Raw genomic sequence first — 20,074 nt, forward strand, 5'->3', positions numbered from 1 at the left:
GGTCTGCTTCCGCGCCCAACTAACCGTCATAAGGGAATATCTTCCCATGAGCCAAACAAAGGCGGCATCCACGGCATGCCTTCCAAAAATGGTATTGTCACATGGAGCGGCAGCACTACCACAAGTTCGTTAATGTTGAACGTTGAAATGAGCGTACAACAACCTGTTTTGCCTACAGGTCGTATATATATCCACCACCACCTAATGGTACAATACTAATGGACAGTAAATCTGGAAGCCTTTAATTTACTTTAATCTTAGTCCCTCTTTCCAACACATTTCTCTCCGCTTCATTCCCAACCAAGCTAGTATTCCGACAACTCACAGCCAGCACCAGGCTTTGAACTGTAGCACTTCACTCAATATGATTGGCCTTCAAGTGTAGCGTCATTTCTTCAGAGATAGCCTGTATAACATGCATGAGTCAAATGGTAGTGTTGGTTTACCTGTTCCTGTAGCGGTCACAAAACAGCACATTCCTGCCACAAATAAGGCTCCCAATTGCTTCTAGTTATCATGGGGCGTCCGGGTATCAATAATATAATTCTGATAAACAGAAGACTCAGTCCGAATACTTCAGAACTGTATATCTATTATTCTAACCTGATAAACAGAAGACTAATAGACTGTAAGTAAAACTGTATGTAGTAGAGAAATGAACATGTTGCTCACCTCAGTCCAAATACTTGAGAACTGAGGTGGCAACATGCTGTGTGGCTGAATATAAATAGCACGGCCCTCCGGGCAACCCTGGTCCCCCGGGGGGAAATCACTTTGAGGAGTAGTGCATGTGCGATCAAGAACGAAATATTTATTACATTATGATGAGCAAGCGTAGCAGAACAAGGCGAAAACTTTAGAAATTGAAGGGACGTCAAAGTAGGTAAGGTAGAATGAAAGACACGCAGTAGGAAAGGGTGAAATCAATATGTAAATAACTAGATATGAAAAGATGTTCAGTTCAAGAGGAAGCAAATAATTATAGGAGAAAGCATGTACGAGGCTCTGTACAAATTGGATGCAGGGAACTCAATGTCAGTGCTTCACTGCCACAACAGTTGCCCAAGAACTCTCCTCCACCTAGCAGAGCTCCCTCAAATTCATCAGAAGGATTGTATGATGAATGCAACTCCAACTGTCCATCTAAACAACCTGGGAATCAGGAAGGTCCAGCCTCAGAGCCTAAAAAGTTAAAACGGCAATCTGTTTAGATGGTGTTGTATGCCAAATTGCTATTCCATGTTCTCATCAGTAATAAATTTGTTTGTTTTGCAGCATAACAGGGAGAGAAAAGATTGGAAGGTTTCCACTCAACACTTGCCATATAGTACATGCAGTGCATTTCCTCAGGCATGTGCCGAGAATAATTAGTAAGCTCAGACTTTGCACCGACCAACCAATACATTTTGCGTGGTCAATTTATGGTTGACACACCTTGTCTCCTTTGGGACCAGGAACACAGTATTATGTAACCACTTGCCTATGCTAGAGTTGCCTCAAGAAACAAAGGAACTAATAAAAACAACACACCCACTCAACTAGGGCATAGTTACTTTAAACCCGTAGATGAAATAAATTTTTTGTGCTTCAAACATTGTAGTCCCATCAGGAAAAAGCCTTTTGCTATATAGCAGAGGGATTTGTACATATGTACAAATAAAGCCTATTATAGCACCTATAGCACTTATAGCACTATAAGAGCAACTATAGTATGATCATAGTGACTATAGTGTTATATGAGCAATAAGAGCAATGGGAGCAACAAGAGCAATAATAGTATTATAGACACAAAATTTAAAATGCTATATATGACTACCATAATGTTTGATATGCTACTAAAGTTATTAGGATAAAATTTGTGACAAACATCCAGAACATTACTATGAGTCCAATGATGAGGACATGTATTGTGCAAACCACTAAAAGCAGGGATAAGTTGACAAACCTGTTTAATACTGGATAAAGGGATGATTTGTCCTGGAGGAAAACCTTCAGTGTTTAGAGGTACCTTATTAACAGAGTACATTAAGTAGTCCTTTTCAGCTGTGGATTTGAGGTTGCTATACCACTCTACATATGCCAAATGATGTTTTGGCCAATTATTGGGGGATGCGTGGAAACTGTATAGTATTTCAGGTAGTTTAAATATTACTCTCAATCTCCCAATCATTGTTTCTTGAATACAGTCATTAGTATTAGACGTGCTTGTGGTTATAGGGTAAGAGAAACATTACCTTTAATGCCTGTAGCCTTACAATCAGGAGAACTCATCACAACCACTGTGTCTAACTGTGGCAATAGATTGTTTTTTCCACTTGGCCTGGCTTTGACAGAATCTACCCGGTCATTCTCTAGGTCAACATTGTTGCCTAGGCTATCTAAACAGAATTTGAAGCCATGGAAGATATTGAGGTTTTGAAATAGAAGGGTAGTAATCTGGTTTCACGACATGTATTTGGGTGAGTTAGTTTACTGTTAAGGAAGACTTTGAGTGCTGATTCAAATCCAGGATACTGATGCTTCTCTATGATGTCCAAAATGCTTTGCTGACATTTATTAGGGTATTTTGCTATGACAAGCCTTTGGTCTTGGAATTTGGAGTGAGGGAATTTGTCTTCTTCATTATCCATGGTCATTTTCTGATAGCTCTGGAAAGCGACCACCTTTTCACAATGCAGAAGCCATGTCACCATTTGTGGTGCTTCATTTCTTTATTAGAAGCCCTCCAACCCTCTTTTGCAAAGTCAATATGGAAGCGCTCAAACATCTTGGTGTTGTAATTGTCAATGGTTCCAAACCATGTAATAAACTGGTGATAATAGAGGAGAGAGTGGAATTTTGGAATGTTTAAGTGTTTTCTTATATTAAGCCATACCAATATATCTTTGTGTTTTTGGAAAGTGTCCAAAGCATCTGAAAGGTAGCCCAGAGTGGTGTCGTCATGAGTGGGATACTGTGCTATCTGGATGAAGTTCAAGAGGGATTGGTATGCAAGTATAGCACTCCTTGGAATCTTTCCAATCAAACATCCTAGTAATATGTGGGCCATATCCTTTCTTTCCTTTCCACCAATCTGGCCTAATGCAGAAATTCCATTTTTGAAATGACGAACACCATAGCAAGCAGGAAGGGAGGAAATGTGTGTGCTGGTCAAGCTCTTTAGGATCCATGAGATCCTTGCACCAGTTCACCATATGCTTAAAGACTTCTTGATATACTTGATAGAGAATATCGGGGGAAACAGATAAATGAATGTTGCAATAAGGGAAGTTGAGCCAGAATGGCTCATAAACACCACCAGAGATATGGTTATCTTTGCATCTCTATTGAAATTGATGGAAAAATTTGTATTAGCTCTAGCATTCTGAATGACTTCTTCTGTCCAGTTCTGTGTACATGGCTCTCCAGGAGTAGATTCTGAAAGCTCAGAAGCAGGCCTTTTGCATTTGGGACAGGTGCTGTACTTTGTACATGTCACTAGACATTGTTCTGGATAATCTGCAATGTAGCAAGCCAAAACAGGATGAACTCTCCTAACAGCCCAATCACCCCCAGTGATGTCCATCCCTTCAATGCCAGCCTTCTTCAAAGGTTCTAGTATGACCCTCATAGACTCATGGAATAGACGCTGAACTCTTGATGACTTTGCTTTTGCTGTAAGCTGAGATCCCCTAACTTTATTGACGGACAGATATCCTATGAGAATGCAAGCATGTTGGCTTGGCTTGCGTCTTATGGCTCTGGGTATTAATAAAACTAAGTGAAACTCAGCCGCTGCCCGAGAGGCTATAGAAACAACTTTATTATTTACCTAAGTGAAACTACAATAGATGTTAGTTTAAGGTGATCTCTAATAAATGTAATGTAACATACCTCAGCCGCTGCCCGAGAGGCTATAGAAACGACTGAGGTATTCCTATACTAAACCCCCTACTACTTATAGTCAGAGGTGCTACTCGCTACAGTATAATGACTCCTAGGAGTACAATGGCTGCTTCGGCAGAAACTGGGTTTATCCGGTTTTGTCAAACACTTCCCACTGCTACTACTGTCAACTGCTGTCATCGTCACTCGTCACTTTTGAAAGTGATTGTCATCCCTTTCAATTAGAGTCCTTCTGAGCACTACAGTCTGTGCATCAGGAGCCTGCTATCACTGGGAACTTTGTCACCTCATCATATTGTCATTCTCAAACCTGACAAAACCAGATAAACCTGGTCTCTGCCAAAGCAGCCATTGTTCTCCATGGAGCATAGCCACCACTCCATGGAGTAACCATTGTTCTCCTAGGAGCACAATTGTACTCCTAGGAGTCATTATACTGTAGCGAGTAGCACCTCTGACTATAAGTAGTAGGGGGTTTAGTATAGGAATACCTCAGTCGTTTCTATAGCCTCTCGGGCAGCGGCTGAGGTATGTTACATTACATTTATCAGAGATCACCTTAAACTAACATCTATTGTAGTTTCACTTAGGTAAATAATAAAGTCATTTCTATAGCCTCTCGGGCAGCGGCTGAGTTTCACTTAGGTTTATTATTGTGACCACACTGGATCACAAGTAGTAGTGAGTAGTGAACTTGAGATTAGAGAAGAAGTCTGGATTTGAGTTCTTGTTTTTTTTACAAGGTAAAATACAGGGGTTTATATAGTGAAAGAAAAGTAGGCTACGCACAGTATAGCTGTGCAAAAAGAATGAGAAATAACGTGAAGGAAGGAATGTACACTGACAAATCCTGCATAGGTAGTACAGGATAAGATTGTCAAAAAAAGGAAAAGAAAGGGATAGAACAATGAATGCTGTGAGTAATGTCACAGGTTTGTACAGCCATAAAGTAAAGTCCCAATAGCAAAAAGAGAGCAGGAAAATCATGATGTCATGGGAAGATGCAGTAAAAAAAAAGGGCAAGGCAAAATACTATCAGTATCAACACAGTTCCTTTATTGTCAGTCAGGCATTCTAAAAAATATGTGTCCATAAAAATGATTGAAAAATCAAAAATAATCACACTGTAGATGAATGTTCTGCTGAAAAAAAAGAAACTGGAGCCACCGGTCCACCACCTAGTCCAAATCCGACAGTTCCATGGCCTTACCAATGGACTGGTTGTATTGGACCACCTGGTCAAATGAGGGAGGGAGAGGAGTAGTTCCAATTTGGAACAAGTAAGTTTTACGCAGTGTGTGGTAGTGTAGCTGTATGTCATGCAACAAATACGAAGCTATATAACAAACACAATGCCGTCAAGTCCTTGCTGGAAGGCGGTGAATCAGGGTATGAGGTTGAGTATCGGTATGAGCGCAAATCCAAACTAATATTGAACTAGAGAACAATACATCAAGTATGTACTTCTTTATATAGTGAACGGCGATAGTCAGACCGAGAAAGGGAATAACTGAGAATGTGGTCTGACCAGCTAACTAACCAATAAGAAAAAGAGGAGAAGGTGGTCCGATCTATCGTATTTACTAATCGTATGAGAAAACGTATTGGTAAGGGATGTGCAATTGGCTGTATCAGTAAGCCCATGAGAAGGCGCTGACTCACAACCTTTTTTGCTTATCAATATTCCTCTGAAGTATTCCCAGACATAGCACTGGATCGTTGCTATGTCATTTGGATATCTTCTCAAGGGTCTACAACAAGTCTCCTTCGTTGTAGGTACGATAGGACATGAGTGTGAATAGAGAATAAGAAGAAAAAGGATAGAAGTAATAAAACACCTGCTGTAATCTCTAGTCCAAGGGCAAGAGAAGTGATAGGGATCAAGTCTGCTAACCACAACATGACGGGAATGCAATAAGAAAAATCGATTCCTCACATTAGCTCCCCTTTTATAAGACTCGTGTCCTCATGAGTCCGGATGCGGCACTCTGGAACTTGTTGGTAATCCAGTCAAAAAGCATCGGAGATTTAGAAGTGACGGTGTAGTTTTTGTAAGGACGGAAGTGAAGAGAAGCGGTAATGATGCGAGGGGCGGAGGGATTCGTTTTGTGGAAAGCGGCGAGTAATTTAGGGACATGTGTAAGATTAGTGTCAGGTTCCCAAGTGCGTTCGGAGACTGGATCACCATGCCAGTGAATTAGGTAGTCGAGCTTACTACCTTTCAGTTTAGTCGGTCTGGAAGCGATTATACTCTCTACTTCATATTCATCTATCCCTTCCACAATCTCAGGTGGTGGTCGTGAGGAAATTGGTTGATTGAGGAATTTGGGAGCATGGTATGGTGAGAGGATGGCTTCGTTGAATACTGGATGAATGGACTTCCAGCTTTTAGGGATGTCGAGTTGATAGGCGGAGGGTCCGACTTTTTGGGTGACTTTGAAAGGTCCGAAGCGTTTATCATCTAATTTCTTCATTGGTCTATCCGTTGTGATATTATGTCCTTCTAACCAGACTTTATCGCCAACTTGATATTCTCGGGAGGGGGATTTCTTACGGTCGTAATATTTTCTTAGATTATCGTTGGCTAAGAGAAGGGAAGATTTCGTGATGTCGTGGAGTTTTTTCATCTGTTCGCCAAATTCTTCTGCAGAAGCGGATTGAGGGGATGGTGTGGTGGTGATACTCGTTCTTGGGTGTAGTCCGTAGTTCAAGAAGAAAGGTGTTTGATTCGTTGCGGTGTGGAGATGGTTGTTATATGTAAACTCAGCGATGGAAAGCCAGTCTGCCCAATCATTTTGTTGATGAGTTATGAAAATGCGGAGGTAGTGCTCTAGATCCTGGTTGATCCGTTCGGACTGTCCGTCTGTTTGAGGGTGGTAGCCTGTAGAGAGGCCTGGTGTTATCCCCATTAAATCATAAAAGTCTTTTGTAAATCGAGACATGAATTGAGGACCTCGATCCGAGATGATCTTTTCAGGGATTCCGTGGAGTTGTATTACATTGTCTCGGAGTTGATGTGCGTAACCAGCAGAGTCGAGGGTGACGAAAGTAGGGACAAAATGGGCCATTTTGCTAAATCTGTCAACAAAGACCTGAACGGCGGTGTAGCCCTTGGATTCCGGTAATGCGCCTATGAGATCGGTGGTGATAATCTGCCAAGGCCAATCTGGTATCGGGTTTGGGTGTAGAGGGGCGTTAGGCTTTGTCTGATGTGCCTTGGTGCGTTGACAACTCTCGCACCCTCATACATATCGTCTGATATCTGTACGAAGACTCAGCCACCAGAGCTCTCGGTTTACTCGTTCAAACATTGTTCTTTCTCCTGGGTGTCCAGCCAGAACTTCGTCGTCATGATCTTTCAATATTCGCGCCCGTAATTCGTGGTTTCGAGGAATGTATATGCAGTCAGCTAATGGGATCGGGTAGGAACTCGTCGCGGGTTCTCTTTTGATCCAGACAATCCTATCCTTCATCTTCCAGGTATCCGGCTTCTCTTTCAAGTTCTTCTTTACTACGTCGTCTTGTTTCTGGAAGCTTCAACGTATATCCGGTAGGTATCCTTTGTTGGTGTCAAGTACTCTAAAATGTACGTCTGGGAGAAGTGTCTGATTCTCGTTATCGTTTGTGCCTTTAGGATGATCGATTCGTCTGCTTAACAGGTCAGCCTTTGTATTTTGATTTCCTTTGACGTGTTCCATTTTGAAATTATAGTCTGCAAGCTGAGACGACCATCGAGCTTGGTGTCAATTGTATTTCTGAGGTTGACGGAAGTAAAGGAGGTTTTGGTGATCTGTGAAGATGGTGAAGGGGTGTTTCGATCCTACAAGGTGATGTCGCCATTCATCTAGTGCCGTCATGACTGCGAGCATCTCTTTATCGTAAATTTCATAGTTTCGTTCTGCAGGGGTAAGAGCTTTCGAGAGGAATGCTATGGGTCTGAATTTATCATTCTGTTTCTGGGATAGGACAGCTCCTACAGCGAAGTCAGAGGAATTGGTTTCTAGTTTGAACGGGTCGTTATCGTTTGGTATAGCGAGGGTGGGAGCAGTAGTAAGCATTTTCTTCAATGTTTCAAAGGATGTCTCTTGTTCGTCTTTCCAGGTCCAGTCAACTTTTCCGGTGAGCACAGTGAGTGGTTTTGCAATTCGTCCATAGTCTTTGACAAATCGTCAATAGAAGTTGGAGAACCCTAAGAATGATTGGAGTTCTCTTTTATTCTTTGGTGCAGGCCAGTCAGCGACCGCTGCAACTTTTAACGGATCCATACGGATAGTGTCTTTGGAGATAATCATGCCTAAGTACTCGACTTCCTGTTTCTCGAATTCGCATTTTTCCGGTTTAAGATACAACTGGTTTTGTTGCAGGATACGGAGGACTTTGGTGACTATTTGGCGATGTTCCTCAAGTGTTTCCATGAAAATCATGATATCGTCTAAATATACAATAACTTTTCCTTCTGTGATCAGTTCTCTTAGGAAGTGATCTATCATGGTCTGGAAGGTCGCTGGCGAGTTGGTAAGTCCAAAAAACATAACAAGGGGTTCAAACAGGCCGTGATTGGTCCTGAAAGCGGCTTTGTGTTCGTCTCCTTCTTGGATTTGGACATTGTTGTACCCCCATTGTATGTCTAGTTTCGTGAAGTAGTTGGCACCTTTGAGTTTATCGATGAGTTCGGATATGAGGGGGAGGGTGTAGCGATTCTTTATGGTAAGCTCATTCAGCTTGCGATAGTCTTGGACAGGGCGTAGTGAACCATCTTTCTTTTTGATAAAGAAGAATGGTGATGCATAGGGTGATTTAGATACTCGGATCCGTCCACTTGTTAGGTTTTCATTAAGGAATTTGTCTAAATGGTGTTATTTGTCTCGGCTAAGAGGGTACATTTTGCAGTCAAGACCATTAGCCTCGGGTACTAACTCAATTGCATGGTCCCAAGGACGTTTTGGGGGAAGTTTGTCAAATGATTCTTTGGTGAAGACGGGTTCGAATTCATGGTAGATTGGAGGAACGACATCTCGGAAGGTGAGTTTTGACTTTGCCTTTTCGGAGGATTCAGCTATTTGTTGACTTTTAGTGGCAAAAGCATTTAATTCTAGCTGTGTTATCTCCATGATTTGTGTTTCAAGATCGACGGCTAGGATTTTATCCCCTTCTTTAGGATGATAATCCGGATCATCGGCAGGGAAGGTAATCTTGTTGGCCCGCCAATCAATTGTTGGATTAGTAAGTATCAACCAGTCGTATCCCAGCAGTATGCGTGGTGAAAGTAGTGATGCTACAATGACATCTATCAAATGTTCTTTCCCTTTCACATTGATGTGAAGGGTGACATAGTGCGTTACTTTCTGGGATCGAGCATCAGCTCCTGCGGCGTCAAGAGGGACGGGCAGGGGCGTAGTATTGAGGGTGTACTTGTCAATCAGGCTTTGATCAATAACTGAGTTGGTGCAACCAGAGTCGATAAGGGTTGGTACGGTGAATGTCTGTCTGTCGTCTGTGGTAGTGACTTGAGAAATGACATGGAGGCTTCATTTTGGCATGGGGTTGTGGGGCGAGGTATAAGCATGGATGCGTTCTACAATATTCTCTTCGTCATGGTTCTTTAGCATCTGTATGGCTTGCAGGGTGATATGCTCGTAGTGATCTTTATGGGCCCAGTTTCGTAACAGAGCTCTTGCTCTTTCTGGTTTCTGGTCTTTGATTCGTCTGGCCAACCATTCCGGTAAATGTGGCTTCGCGTAGGTTTCGGTTACAGCACGTAGATGTTGATCAACTCGTTTCATTGCAGTCGTTGGTATCATACGAGGGTTAAGTACAACATTACGGGTCAGAGAGTCCGTGCTTACTCCTGACCTTTCTGAAAATCCTTTGGAGGCGCTTCAATTTCTTTTAATGATGATGCAGTGGGAGTGTCTCTGGTTTCCTCCGTTTCCATATATTGTATTGCCATCTTTCCATGTGGGCAATTTCTAGCAATGTGGCCTTGTTTGCCACAATTGTAACAAGTAACATTCGGGTTGGGCCGACATTGTCTCTGCATGTTGGAACTCCCAATCTCCATAGGTACACCTGATCCTCCAAACATTCCTGCTGTGTTTGGGTGGACTGCATTCTGGGGCGGTGGTCTTTGTGATGGAGTATAATACGGTCGTTGTTGGATATACCGTGGTCTTTGCGTCTCTGTTTGCGGTACTGTTTGTCGATGCTGTGGTGGGGGGTAGTTTTGGTTCTGTTGATAATGCGGTTGATATCGTTGGTACTGAAATGGCAGCCTCTGTTGAGGGGGTTTATCTTTCCTCCTTTCCAGATTTAGTTCTTCGTTTCGCTGTTCCCATTTCCTCGCTGCTGCCTTCCATTCTAAGTATGTGTTGGGTAGGTTTTCCTGTTGTGAGATACGATCACGAAGGAATTGAGAGAGGTTGCGGCGAAGGATACTGTGAATGAACGGATAACTTTCATCTGCGTCTGGTGATAATCCTGCTTCCATAAGTTTGGATTCGAGTCCTCCAAAATATGCGTCTACCGTCATTTCTCGCTGTTCGTAATTATGAAGGGCAATTTCTGCTTTCAACTTGAGATGGGGATCCAGGAATTCGTTATCTAATTCCTTGATGAATTCCGAGATAGTTCCCCAATTCCGTGGTGCAAATAGGTCTCCTAGCACTGCGGTTTTGTTGTTGAAATTTGCCTTCCATGTGTGACAGGCGTCATTGGCTTTATCGGACGAGATTCGGGATAATGCGAAGAGGATTTTGGAGGAGTTGGTTTGGAAACTTCTGGGATAGGCAAAAAAGTAGTTTGCTAGGGCGTTCTTCCAGTCAACATACATTTCCTTTTTACCGATGAATTTGAACGGAGGAGTGGCAAGGACAGCCTTGCTACCTTGATTTGTTTCGTCGGTCATTGCTGCTGCTAGATCAGGTTCAAGGTCTAAAGATTCCTGATTGAACCAATCGTCGGGTTGGTTTTTGGGTTCTGGACTCAGAGGTGAGGGAGGAAAGTTTTCCGGTCCTGTGGATTGATACAGATCGTCGGGTTCTAGAGCTTCCACAGCAGCTCCTAGAGATTGTGGGGGAGGTGTGTCAGGAGTGACCAGAGGACGGGGTTCTCGATAGGGCTCCAGGTTTTTAACGGGTTAGATAACAGGTCTTAGATAATGGGTTTTAGATAACGGGTCTTAGATAACGAGTTTTTTTATTTAATTAAAGTCCGGGTCAAACTCAAAGTTACTAGGGAAATCTCCTCCTTCTGCTTCCCAGGGCCTCCAGTACTCTATGCTTTGAGTAGACTCTTCGCTTTCCGACTCAGTTTTGTCGCTAGATTCTCCTCCAACTATATCCATTAACGAACTTCCTGTTTCTTGTTCTATCCTTTCTGCGCAAGGTGTGAAAAGCTGTTCAACCGTCGGAATGAGCGATGCTTCTCCTCTTCGACCTTGGTAGGTGTACGAGTACTGCGAATAGATACGAGTTTGTGGGCTATGATTAATAACGGCCCAGAAGTCGCTTTGGAGGACGGTAACAATGAAACGTTCGGGATGATCAGATTGTTGGTTGACGACAAATGGTGTGAGGATTTCTAAGATCCAATAATATTCGTCAACGTATTCTGAAACATATCGGATATCGTCAATTTCGGTCGTGTAATCTTCTCCGTCACGGGATTTCCTCTGAGCGGTTGCGATGAGCTGATCAAATCACGCTAATGCAGCAACAACTTGTCAAATATGATCTTTGGTAGAGGGTGTGACGATTACGATAGAAGTGCTGTGTTGAAGACCAAACCGTGGTCCGAATGCGTCAAGATCTTGGATTTCGGGGAGGTAGAGAGTTCAGCAAAGTCGTGTCAGATATTGGACAATGGAAAGGTGGTCCAGATGATTGCCGATGCAGAAGTATTGGATGGGTTGGTAACTGACAGGAGAGGCGGAGTAGGTGTCGTAGTAGTCGGATGTAAAAAATGAGGACGGGATATCGTAGGTGGGTTCTTTATGAGGCCTCTTTCTTAACACAATGCCACAAAGCAAGGTGTGTTCGAAGTCGTAGGGGAGGAGGCGGCTGGGTATGTCAGGAAAAGAAATAGGGCAAATTCGATAAAGGTCGAGGAGGTCTGGAATATGGCTCTGCAAAATAAGTTGCAGGTTTCGCTCTTGTACGTTGGCTACTCCCTTCAAAAGCTTAACCCTCTGAGTATTCTCGTAACTTGGGCGTACTAGGCTCTCGAAGTAGTCTATGAACGGAATTTGTTCGTGCCGCAGGGATATGAAGATTAAAAGTTCTCTCTGTGCTCTGTCGGAGACGTTGGAGTACCTCCTCGAGACTGCGAGAATTTCTCCTACAGATGGCGGAATGGTAAAAAATGGACTGGGTGAGAGTGAGGGCGTCGTTTATGTCGAGGATGATTTCCTTGATCAGATCGATTGGAGAAGACAAAGCAGAGGAGTCTTGATACAACTCAGTGATCTGTTCGACCATTTCTTCCGCGTCTGGAGTACGGACTTCAGTAGGGACGGGGAGGACCGGGAGCGGTTTGTTGAGGGCTGCGAGGAAATCTCTCTGGTGTCTGCGGTCCGTGTCTGATACCCACTCTTCTGAGAGCTGTTGGGACGTAGACACGATGGAAGTATACAACGTCGCTGATGAGTCCGGTTTGTAGGTATCTGATGATGGCAAAGAATGCAAGGAATTGGACGAGAGTGGTGATGGTAGATAAGACGTCCAGTTTGAGAAGACTGAACAACAATAGGTGTAGTGGTGTGGATAGTGAGGGGTTGATGACGATAGTGAGGAGAGGGATAGGGATGATAGAGATGTGGAGAAGGTGATGATGAAGGTTTAGACCGGTGCAGTGGCAACGACAGTCTTTTTCAGGGTGTAAGGAAATGGTTTTCCAAAGAGTGGCTCTGGAAAAGGATTTGAAGGATGGTGAGTTCAATATTTTGTCAGGCAACAAATACGAAGCTATATAACAAAACACAATGCCTGGTCAAGTCCTTGCTGGAAGGCGGTGAATCAGGGTATGAGGTTGAAGAGTATCGGTATGAGCGCAAATCCAAACTAATATTGAACTAGAGAACAATACATCAAGTATGTACTTCTTTATATAGTGAACGGCGATAGTCAGACCGAGAAAGGGAATAACTGAGAATGTGGTCTGACCAGCTAACTAACCAATAAGAAAAAGAGGAGAAGGTGGTCCGATCTATCGTATTTACTAATCGTATGAGAAAACGTATTGGTAAGGGATGTGCAATTGGCTGTATCAGTAAGCCCATGAGAAGGCGCTGACTCACAACCTTCTTCGCTTATCAATGTTCCTCTGAAGTATTCCCAGACATAGCACTGGATCGTTGCTATGTCATTTGGATATCTTCTCGAGGGTCTACAACAAGTCTCCTTCGTTGTAGGTACGATAGGACGTGAGTGTGAATAGAGAATAAGAAGAAAAAGGATAGAAGTAATAAAACACCTGCTGTAATCTCTAGTCCAAGGGCAAGAGGAGTGATAGGGATCGAGTCTGCTAACCACGACATGACGGCAATGCGATAAGAAAAATCGATTCCTCACACTGTAGTGAAAACAATGGACGAAAGATAAATGTACCCAAGTGAATGGGACAGCGATGTACATAGGTGACGCACACCTATCTGACATCAACAGGAACCCTTATTAGGCCTGATGCCCTCATTGGGCACTCAGGCTAAGTAGTGTCAATTGGCAGGTAAGTGTGGTCCAGCAAAAGCACCAGCTGTACCAGCACTTGAGGTAAATTTCCTGGTGAACGGCCCGGCACAGCGAGTGGTTCGGCATGCTATTCCGAAGGTGTGTTGAAACTTCGCACGTGGCGGGCGAGCGGACTTCTCACGCAACCGTTTTCCTGCGCTGCTGCTCATTGTTGTGCACAGTGACAAGCTCCACTATTCCCCCAGAGCTTCCAACACCACATATTCTCCACAATGCCTTCAGGATCTCTCAAGTCATCAAAGCTTAAAGTACCACACAAGGTTAAAGCAGTCCCTGGCCTCCCCACTATCACTTCATGTGGTGATCTTAACTTATGCTTGCAACCAGGAGCAAGGAGGCTCCCTCAGATTGCAGAAGAAAGTAGGGATGGATTAAAGAAACAGCGGTCAATGTTGCAAAGTATGTCTTTGCTTTACAGTGTGTACTGACTGAGTATACTTTGTAATAGATATGCCAATTGATGTTTGACGTGCCATGAACCATGTCACACTGGCATCTGGTGCTGGAGGTGACGACAACTTTTCTTTGCGGACATATGAGGGGTTTTCTATGGATTGGGTGGATGACAAAGCCTTTTGCCCTGATATTTTGCATGAAGGTGGGGAATACGGTGATTCCATTCATTGTGCCTTCGAATCACTCCAAGGGACACTCTCTGGGTATGTTCACCAGTTAAACCACTCTGTTATTGTTTTATTTCCCTCCAATTTAGTAAACATAAAGCTTATAATTGTGGCAAGCAACATCAATGGCAAAGGCTGCAGTCCATGTACAAGCACTGGGACAAGATTATCCCCAGTCTTGCTCATGCATTCCTTGAGTGGAAACATAGAGGATCTTCTGCAACAGGTGAGCTCTGTGAAAACACTCACCATGTCTTTCAGGTTACCGTTGTGTGGACGTTTGGTAAGCAACACATTGCTTTCAATGTCTACTTACCTAGTGATACATTTCCAGACCAACATTCTCTGCAAGACATAGTCCAACTTCCTCATGAGAATGCCAATATCTCACTGCCGAGACATGGCCTTCTTGGATGCTCCCCAGTCAAGCCAAGTGTAGAAATTGACCTCAAGGTATTGGAGTTATACCAAAGGCTTCAGCGGCGGCATGCTCAGAATAGCGAACAGGTCATGGCCAAGACATTATGTGATCTCCACAATGTAAGTCATATTGTTTTTCAAGGCTGGCCAGAGTCTACAGTAACAAGTTTTGGATAGGTTACATACCATTCATGCTACCAGGAACAGCTTTCAATTGCATTCAACACCTATTTTAGTATATTGCAGGATGTATCACTCCAAGTCAACAAGGCCTTGGCAATTGACACTCCAAATTATCGGGTCTGTAATAGTTGCCCATGCTGTACTTATAAGGTATGTTCTATTGCTTTAGTCTTTACTTGTTTTACATTTTGTCTTTTTTCTTAGCTCCAGGGTGAAAAAGCCCTTGTTCCTTCAATTCTTGCTGCAATGGATGGAAATAACTCAGTGAAACAAGCCATGGCTGCTGGCACAGCTGACAGTCATATCTTCAACAGTAACTACCTCCTTTCTCGCACAGAAGTTAATCAATATCAAAATGAAGTCAAGAGATCGCTTCAAAAGAAACTGGAGCTACCTGAGCTGAGCAAAGATGTGAGTCAGGATCTACTTAAAGACATGATACTAATATACATTTATTTTCCAGAATATTGAGCGAGACCTGGACGTGCCATGGGTTAAAGACAACACCCCTGGAGATGCTGCTGATGGGGAGGATATACCGTCAGCATGTGGGATTCAATGGAAGAATACTGCCCCTGAAAACGAGAAGGTGTTGCTGGCGGTGTATGACATCTCTGGCATGTTTGTTGGTGCATGCCGTCATGGCATAATTATCAAGGCTTGTGAGATGGTTCAAAGTGGTGAACTGTAAGTACAATATGTATCTTATACTTTGCTGTTCACAACTTTTCCCACAGCACAAAATATCCCTTAGCTATTATTGACCACATTCTTGACAATTATGGATCTGATGTAGGGATTGGGTATGATATTGGGTGCGCTCATGAAGCCACTGTACATGCAAGCCGGCTCAAAAACTACGCCTACAGATTGTGGTCAACACATTTCATGGATATGGCCACAACTGTCTTTGCCAGCTATGCAAGCACCCACTCTACCTCACTGGATATGGCCTTGAAGACCTTGAGACCCTTGAACGGGTTTTTTCAGCGTCTAACTCTGTTGCCCGTGGTATCTGACACACTACCCGTTATCACTGGATGCAAAGCATAGATCTCCACTTCCAGCAGTGGGATAAAAACAGATATCAAGACATCAGTAAATTACATATTACTTCCTGCCCATTGTTTGTGCTGATGCTCTCAAAACACAGGTAAATTTCTGTACAATAACTATCAACAAGCACTGACAATAACTAAAGACTATGTTCCACACGTGTCCGCAATGACTTCTGAGTTGGGCATACATGAGGACTCTATCAAGGACTGGATTAAAGCAGAACATGACCTGCTAGAAAATCTCAAAGATGAACCTGAAGAATGGGTGCTGGCAAGTGCATATGTGTGTGCTCTAATTCAGAGAAACAAAGCAGAGTAAGTTGTCAGTCTGCTGAAGCAAAAACAGATATGGGGTGCTTACACCTAGTTAGCATGAAATGGCAAACAGTTTGTGAATCATTCAGAGGTGTTTCAATTGGCAGGGAATCAAATTATACACAACTATCCAAAGACACACAGTGTATTGAAATTGCCTGGCAAACAGCAATCCAGGAGCTTATTGTTGCTATACGAGCTGTTGGTGATATTGAGGAGAAGATGGGTATTATTGATTTATGGACTCCAGAAATGCCGGAGTATAAACAGACACTTCAATACATGCGCCAGCAGGATTTCCATTGAGCATTAGATAAGCTACAGCAGTTAGTCATACAATGTCTGTTTGAGCTATCTAAAGCTAATATGGCTGGAACTGGTAAGTTATTTTGTAGCCCTTGTTCCATTGGCTTTTGTCTGATATTGAAAATCCTAAGGATACAAACTTCAAGTTGCTATTGGAAGAGCAATCAAAACTCGCAGAAAAGCCATACAAACTGCATTAGCAAAGTACAATTCTCTCGCTGCTCAGATGATTCCTCCTACGCCAATCTTACAGTGGTCAAATATCATTAACTATGGTTTTGTATCAGAGTTTGAATTCCTGAAGCACACATTAGCCTAAAAAGACATCACGAAGGAACCTTGGACTGTACCCACCAACCGTAAAGTATTGAACAAATATTTCAAGGTCCTTCAAGAAAAAGAGGAGATCAAGAGGCTCAACATTGAGTTATGATGTCTGCGCACAGCTATTACTGATCACAATAATACTTTGTTGCACTTTTACAAATATTTACAGGCTAGCAACCCAATCCTAGCTGCTGAGATAGAAGAGATTCAAAAGAGGCAGTTGAGGGTGGATTCTGTCCATATTGCAAGGCTCAACGCGATCAAGGCCTTGCCAGGATTTAGTGGCATCCAAGGGTTGGGTGTTCAGCTCTGCAATTCCTCTTGTTCATCTGGACCAGATATTCTCAGTGACAGTAATGTCATAGATAGTGCTAAACGCCAGCATATTGAAGATGATATATAGCCCTCGCAGGACCTAGAGATTGCTGAGGATGATGAGATAAATGACGAGATGAGCCGTCTAGCAGATAGTGTTAGTATACCGTCCCGTATGTTGATTAGTTGGAAAATTTAGGACCGTTGAATGCTGTCCAGTATGCTTGATATAATTAGTCTACCAATAAATTGGTGTTGAACCTTGTCCGTTACTTATTCGCCAAAAGGCCAGTATTGAAAAGTGTCCTATATGCCTGGCCCTAGCCTAGTACTGTGCTATGTATGTCTACATAATTTATGTATTATTTATCATATTTTTTTGTCACTGTTGAAAGTGGTCCAGTACTATATCTTGTCTGACCTGAGATATATGACATCAATTAGTACTTGCTGAAGAACCAGTGTTGAACATTGTATTTCATCAAATACTCATTTGTTCAGTACTTACTATATCTAACCCAGGACTCTTCTATAGAACACTTGTCACGATCTATAATCTACTACAGATGTACATGTGCATTCCTAAGCAATAGATAATTTGTAGCACTAAATATATAAGTTAGCATCAATCTCTGGTTTTTGATCAGTGATCAAATACTGAGAACTCGACAAAATTACATGTGTGGCAAGTCAATCATTTCATCAATCAATTCTAATGCTTATCAAGACCTACTAGTGATCACGACTCATTAACCCTCTCAATATCTCTGCATATGCAACATTTTGCCTTGTATTCACCATCTGCTGTTAGAGAGTGGGTTGTAGAAGCAGATATTCAACCAATGCGGAAAGAAATAGATGTGGAGAGATATCAACATCATCACGGTGTGTCAAGGGATCAGGATGATCAAATCCATTCCAACGCATATCTGCACCAGCATTTTTGCTTGCAGACTGAGGATCGCAAACTTGCATTTTATGAGGGTATCACAGATATCCAGGATGCTGTATATTTTTTCTTTCAGCGCTTGAATAAGGTTCTTGATCTTGATCTTTTTGACCAGGCAACAGGCCTTGCACTTTGATGGAGCCAGTTATGAAAATCCAGAGTTTGCTGCAGTCCACGTCCATAAATTTGGTGCCAAGCTTAATCAAGTTACTCCTGGCACTGGATACACTTTCAACACAGAGACACAGTCTCTGATGATCCATAATCTACGGATTATTCCTACGCAGCCACCACTTATCCGAGAACCCAGCTCCATTATCTCCAATGCACATCCTCTTCATCCACTAATTCAATTAGCACTGCCAGTACCAGTGCACGCACATGTGAGGTCATCAACTTGAAGTCTTACTTGAAGGTTAAGCCATTCTCAGGATGCTCAACAACCAGTACAAACAACTGGTTGCATTAGCGGTAAGTCACCCTTATACACTTGTATAAAATCACTAATTTTACTTGGCCAGCATTGAGCTTGTCCTTATCTCAATATCCTCAACAACTAGTGCAAACAAGCAGTCATATCAGTGGTGAGTCTTTTCTAACTATCCTTTATTTTTACAATAACGAGAGTTATTCTTGGCGCCAGCACAAGACCTGCCACTCACGTCTGCCAGCCAGTCAGCACACAGCAATATTATCCAACCTGAAACTTTAGCCCGCATAAGAGGTACTCCAAGGATAGAGGCCAATACTGGTCAACCCAGGAGTGGGGATGTATCCAGAGCACAGCAGACTAGGATCAGCGGCATGAATCAACGTGTCATTGAAATTGACACTAATAGTGAAGGCTCTGAGAGCTCATTGTCTCATGACCAGCATTCAGATGATAATTGGGTAACCACTCCACTCGGTTCCCCCCCTCTGCCATACCGTCCTGAGATTGCCCCACCTCTATACCGTCCACCCACACACTATAGTGAGCTGGAAACTGCTGTCTTTGGCTTTACACCTGATGTCGAGTCTTTTTTGCGCCAACAACAAACCCCTTTGCATGCTCTCTGTAAAATCAAAGCCACTTTAGATTATGATTGTCGAAATTGGTCTCAGAATTTTATTGAGGCAGGATTAATTTCAAGTGAAGCGGCTGAGTTGGAAGGACTAATATTTTCTTCTTTGTCGCCAGAAGCTTGTGGTGTCTTACTTGCAGCAACTTCTGTTGGATCCAGCCATTGTTGAAGCTCTGTTATCTCAACATGTTCAACTAGCACTGTAAATAGCTTCACAGATAATTCTGTTTTCTAATATTGGTGTATTTGTGTGGCTCTCATCTCATACCTCGACTTTTGTGTAATATAAGCCCATCACAAGTTTGATATAGACCATGTGCAACTATATGTGGTATCAAGTGAAACCAAAGTCCTTTTTAGTTAATTTTTTCCTTCCCCCGAACAGCAAAACTGACTGATTTTCAAGTCAATTTCTTTTGTTATTCATTTATTTACTTATGGTCAATACATCTTCCAGTGTGTTGGGTCAAGTTTCACAGTGAAAGAGAGCACAACGTACACAAGAGCAATGGAAGGCAGCCCAATGTTGGAACCATGGAATGTGGAAGGACATTGCCCAGCACCGCAAAGAGTACATTCATGATTTCTACTTATCTTTTCTCCTAGGCACTCACAGCGGACGGGAAACTTTGATTGAAATTTCACGCGAGGCTTCTAAGTCATACAAGTGGAAATCACTGCCCGAAGATGAGAAAGAGAATATGCTTACAGCTTATAACGAGCATAAGAAGAAACCATCAGGTCAAAAGGTCCACACCAAAAACTGTTGCCTCCAAGACTGACAATACAATGTCCCGCTTGGATCCTAAAGCAAGTGACTTTGTTCACCCTAACTGTGTCAGCCTTACTAACTTATCAATAGCTTATAGGCCTCAAAACACATACT

General features: G+C 42.8%; 2 protein-coding genes across 2 annotated transcripts; one reads left to right on the top strand and one right to left on the bottom strand.

Moving 5' to 3' along the window:
• Positions 1-9,727: 9,727 nt before the first annotated feature.
• On the bottom strand, positions 9,728-13,777 carry SERLADRAFT_439871 (uncharacterized protein; the record flags this gene model as incomplete). Its single annotated transcript, XM_007320305.1, has 5 exons — positions 9,728-10,992; positions 11,116-11,554; positions 11,804-12,173; positions 12,250-12,616; positions 13,726-13,777. 5 exons carry the CDS (start codon positions 13,775-13,777, stop codon positions 9,728-9,730), a joined length of 2,493 nt encoding a protein of 830 aa, XP_007320367.1.
• Positions 13,778-14,102: 325 nt separating this feature from the next.
• On the top strand, positions 14,103-17,263 carry SERLADRAFT_409558 (uncharacterized protein; the record flags this gene model as incomplete). Its single annotated transcript, XM_007320306.1, has 14 exons — positions 14,103-14,287; positions 14,341-14,477; positions 14,513-14,534; positions 14,572-14,791; positions 14,918-14,971; positions 15,059-15,265; positions 15,318-15,541; positions 15,592-15,688; positions 15,724-15,865; positions 16,008-16,227; positions 16,317-16,453; positions 16,589-16,606; positions 16,665-16,813; positions 17,030-17,263. The coding sequence occupies 14 exons, from the start codon at positions 14,103-14,105 to the stop codon at positions 17,261-17,263; spliced, it is 2,046 nt and encodes a 681-aa protein (XP_007320368.1).
• Positions 17,264-20,074: the final 2,811 nt, after the last annotated feature.

This window comes from Serpula lacrymans, assembly GCF_000218685.1.
Source record: "Serpula lacrymans var. lacrymans S7.9 unplaced genomic scaffold SERLAscaffold_9, whole genome shotgun sequence".
In the NCBI taxonomy this organism is placed as follows: Eukaryota; Fungi; Basidiomycota; class Agaricomycetes; order Boletales; family Serpulaceae; genus Serpula; species Serpula lacrymans.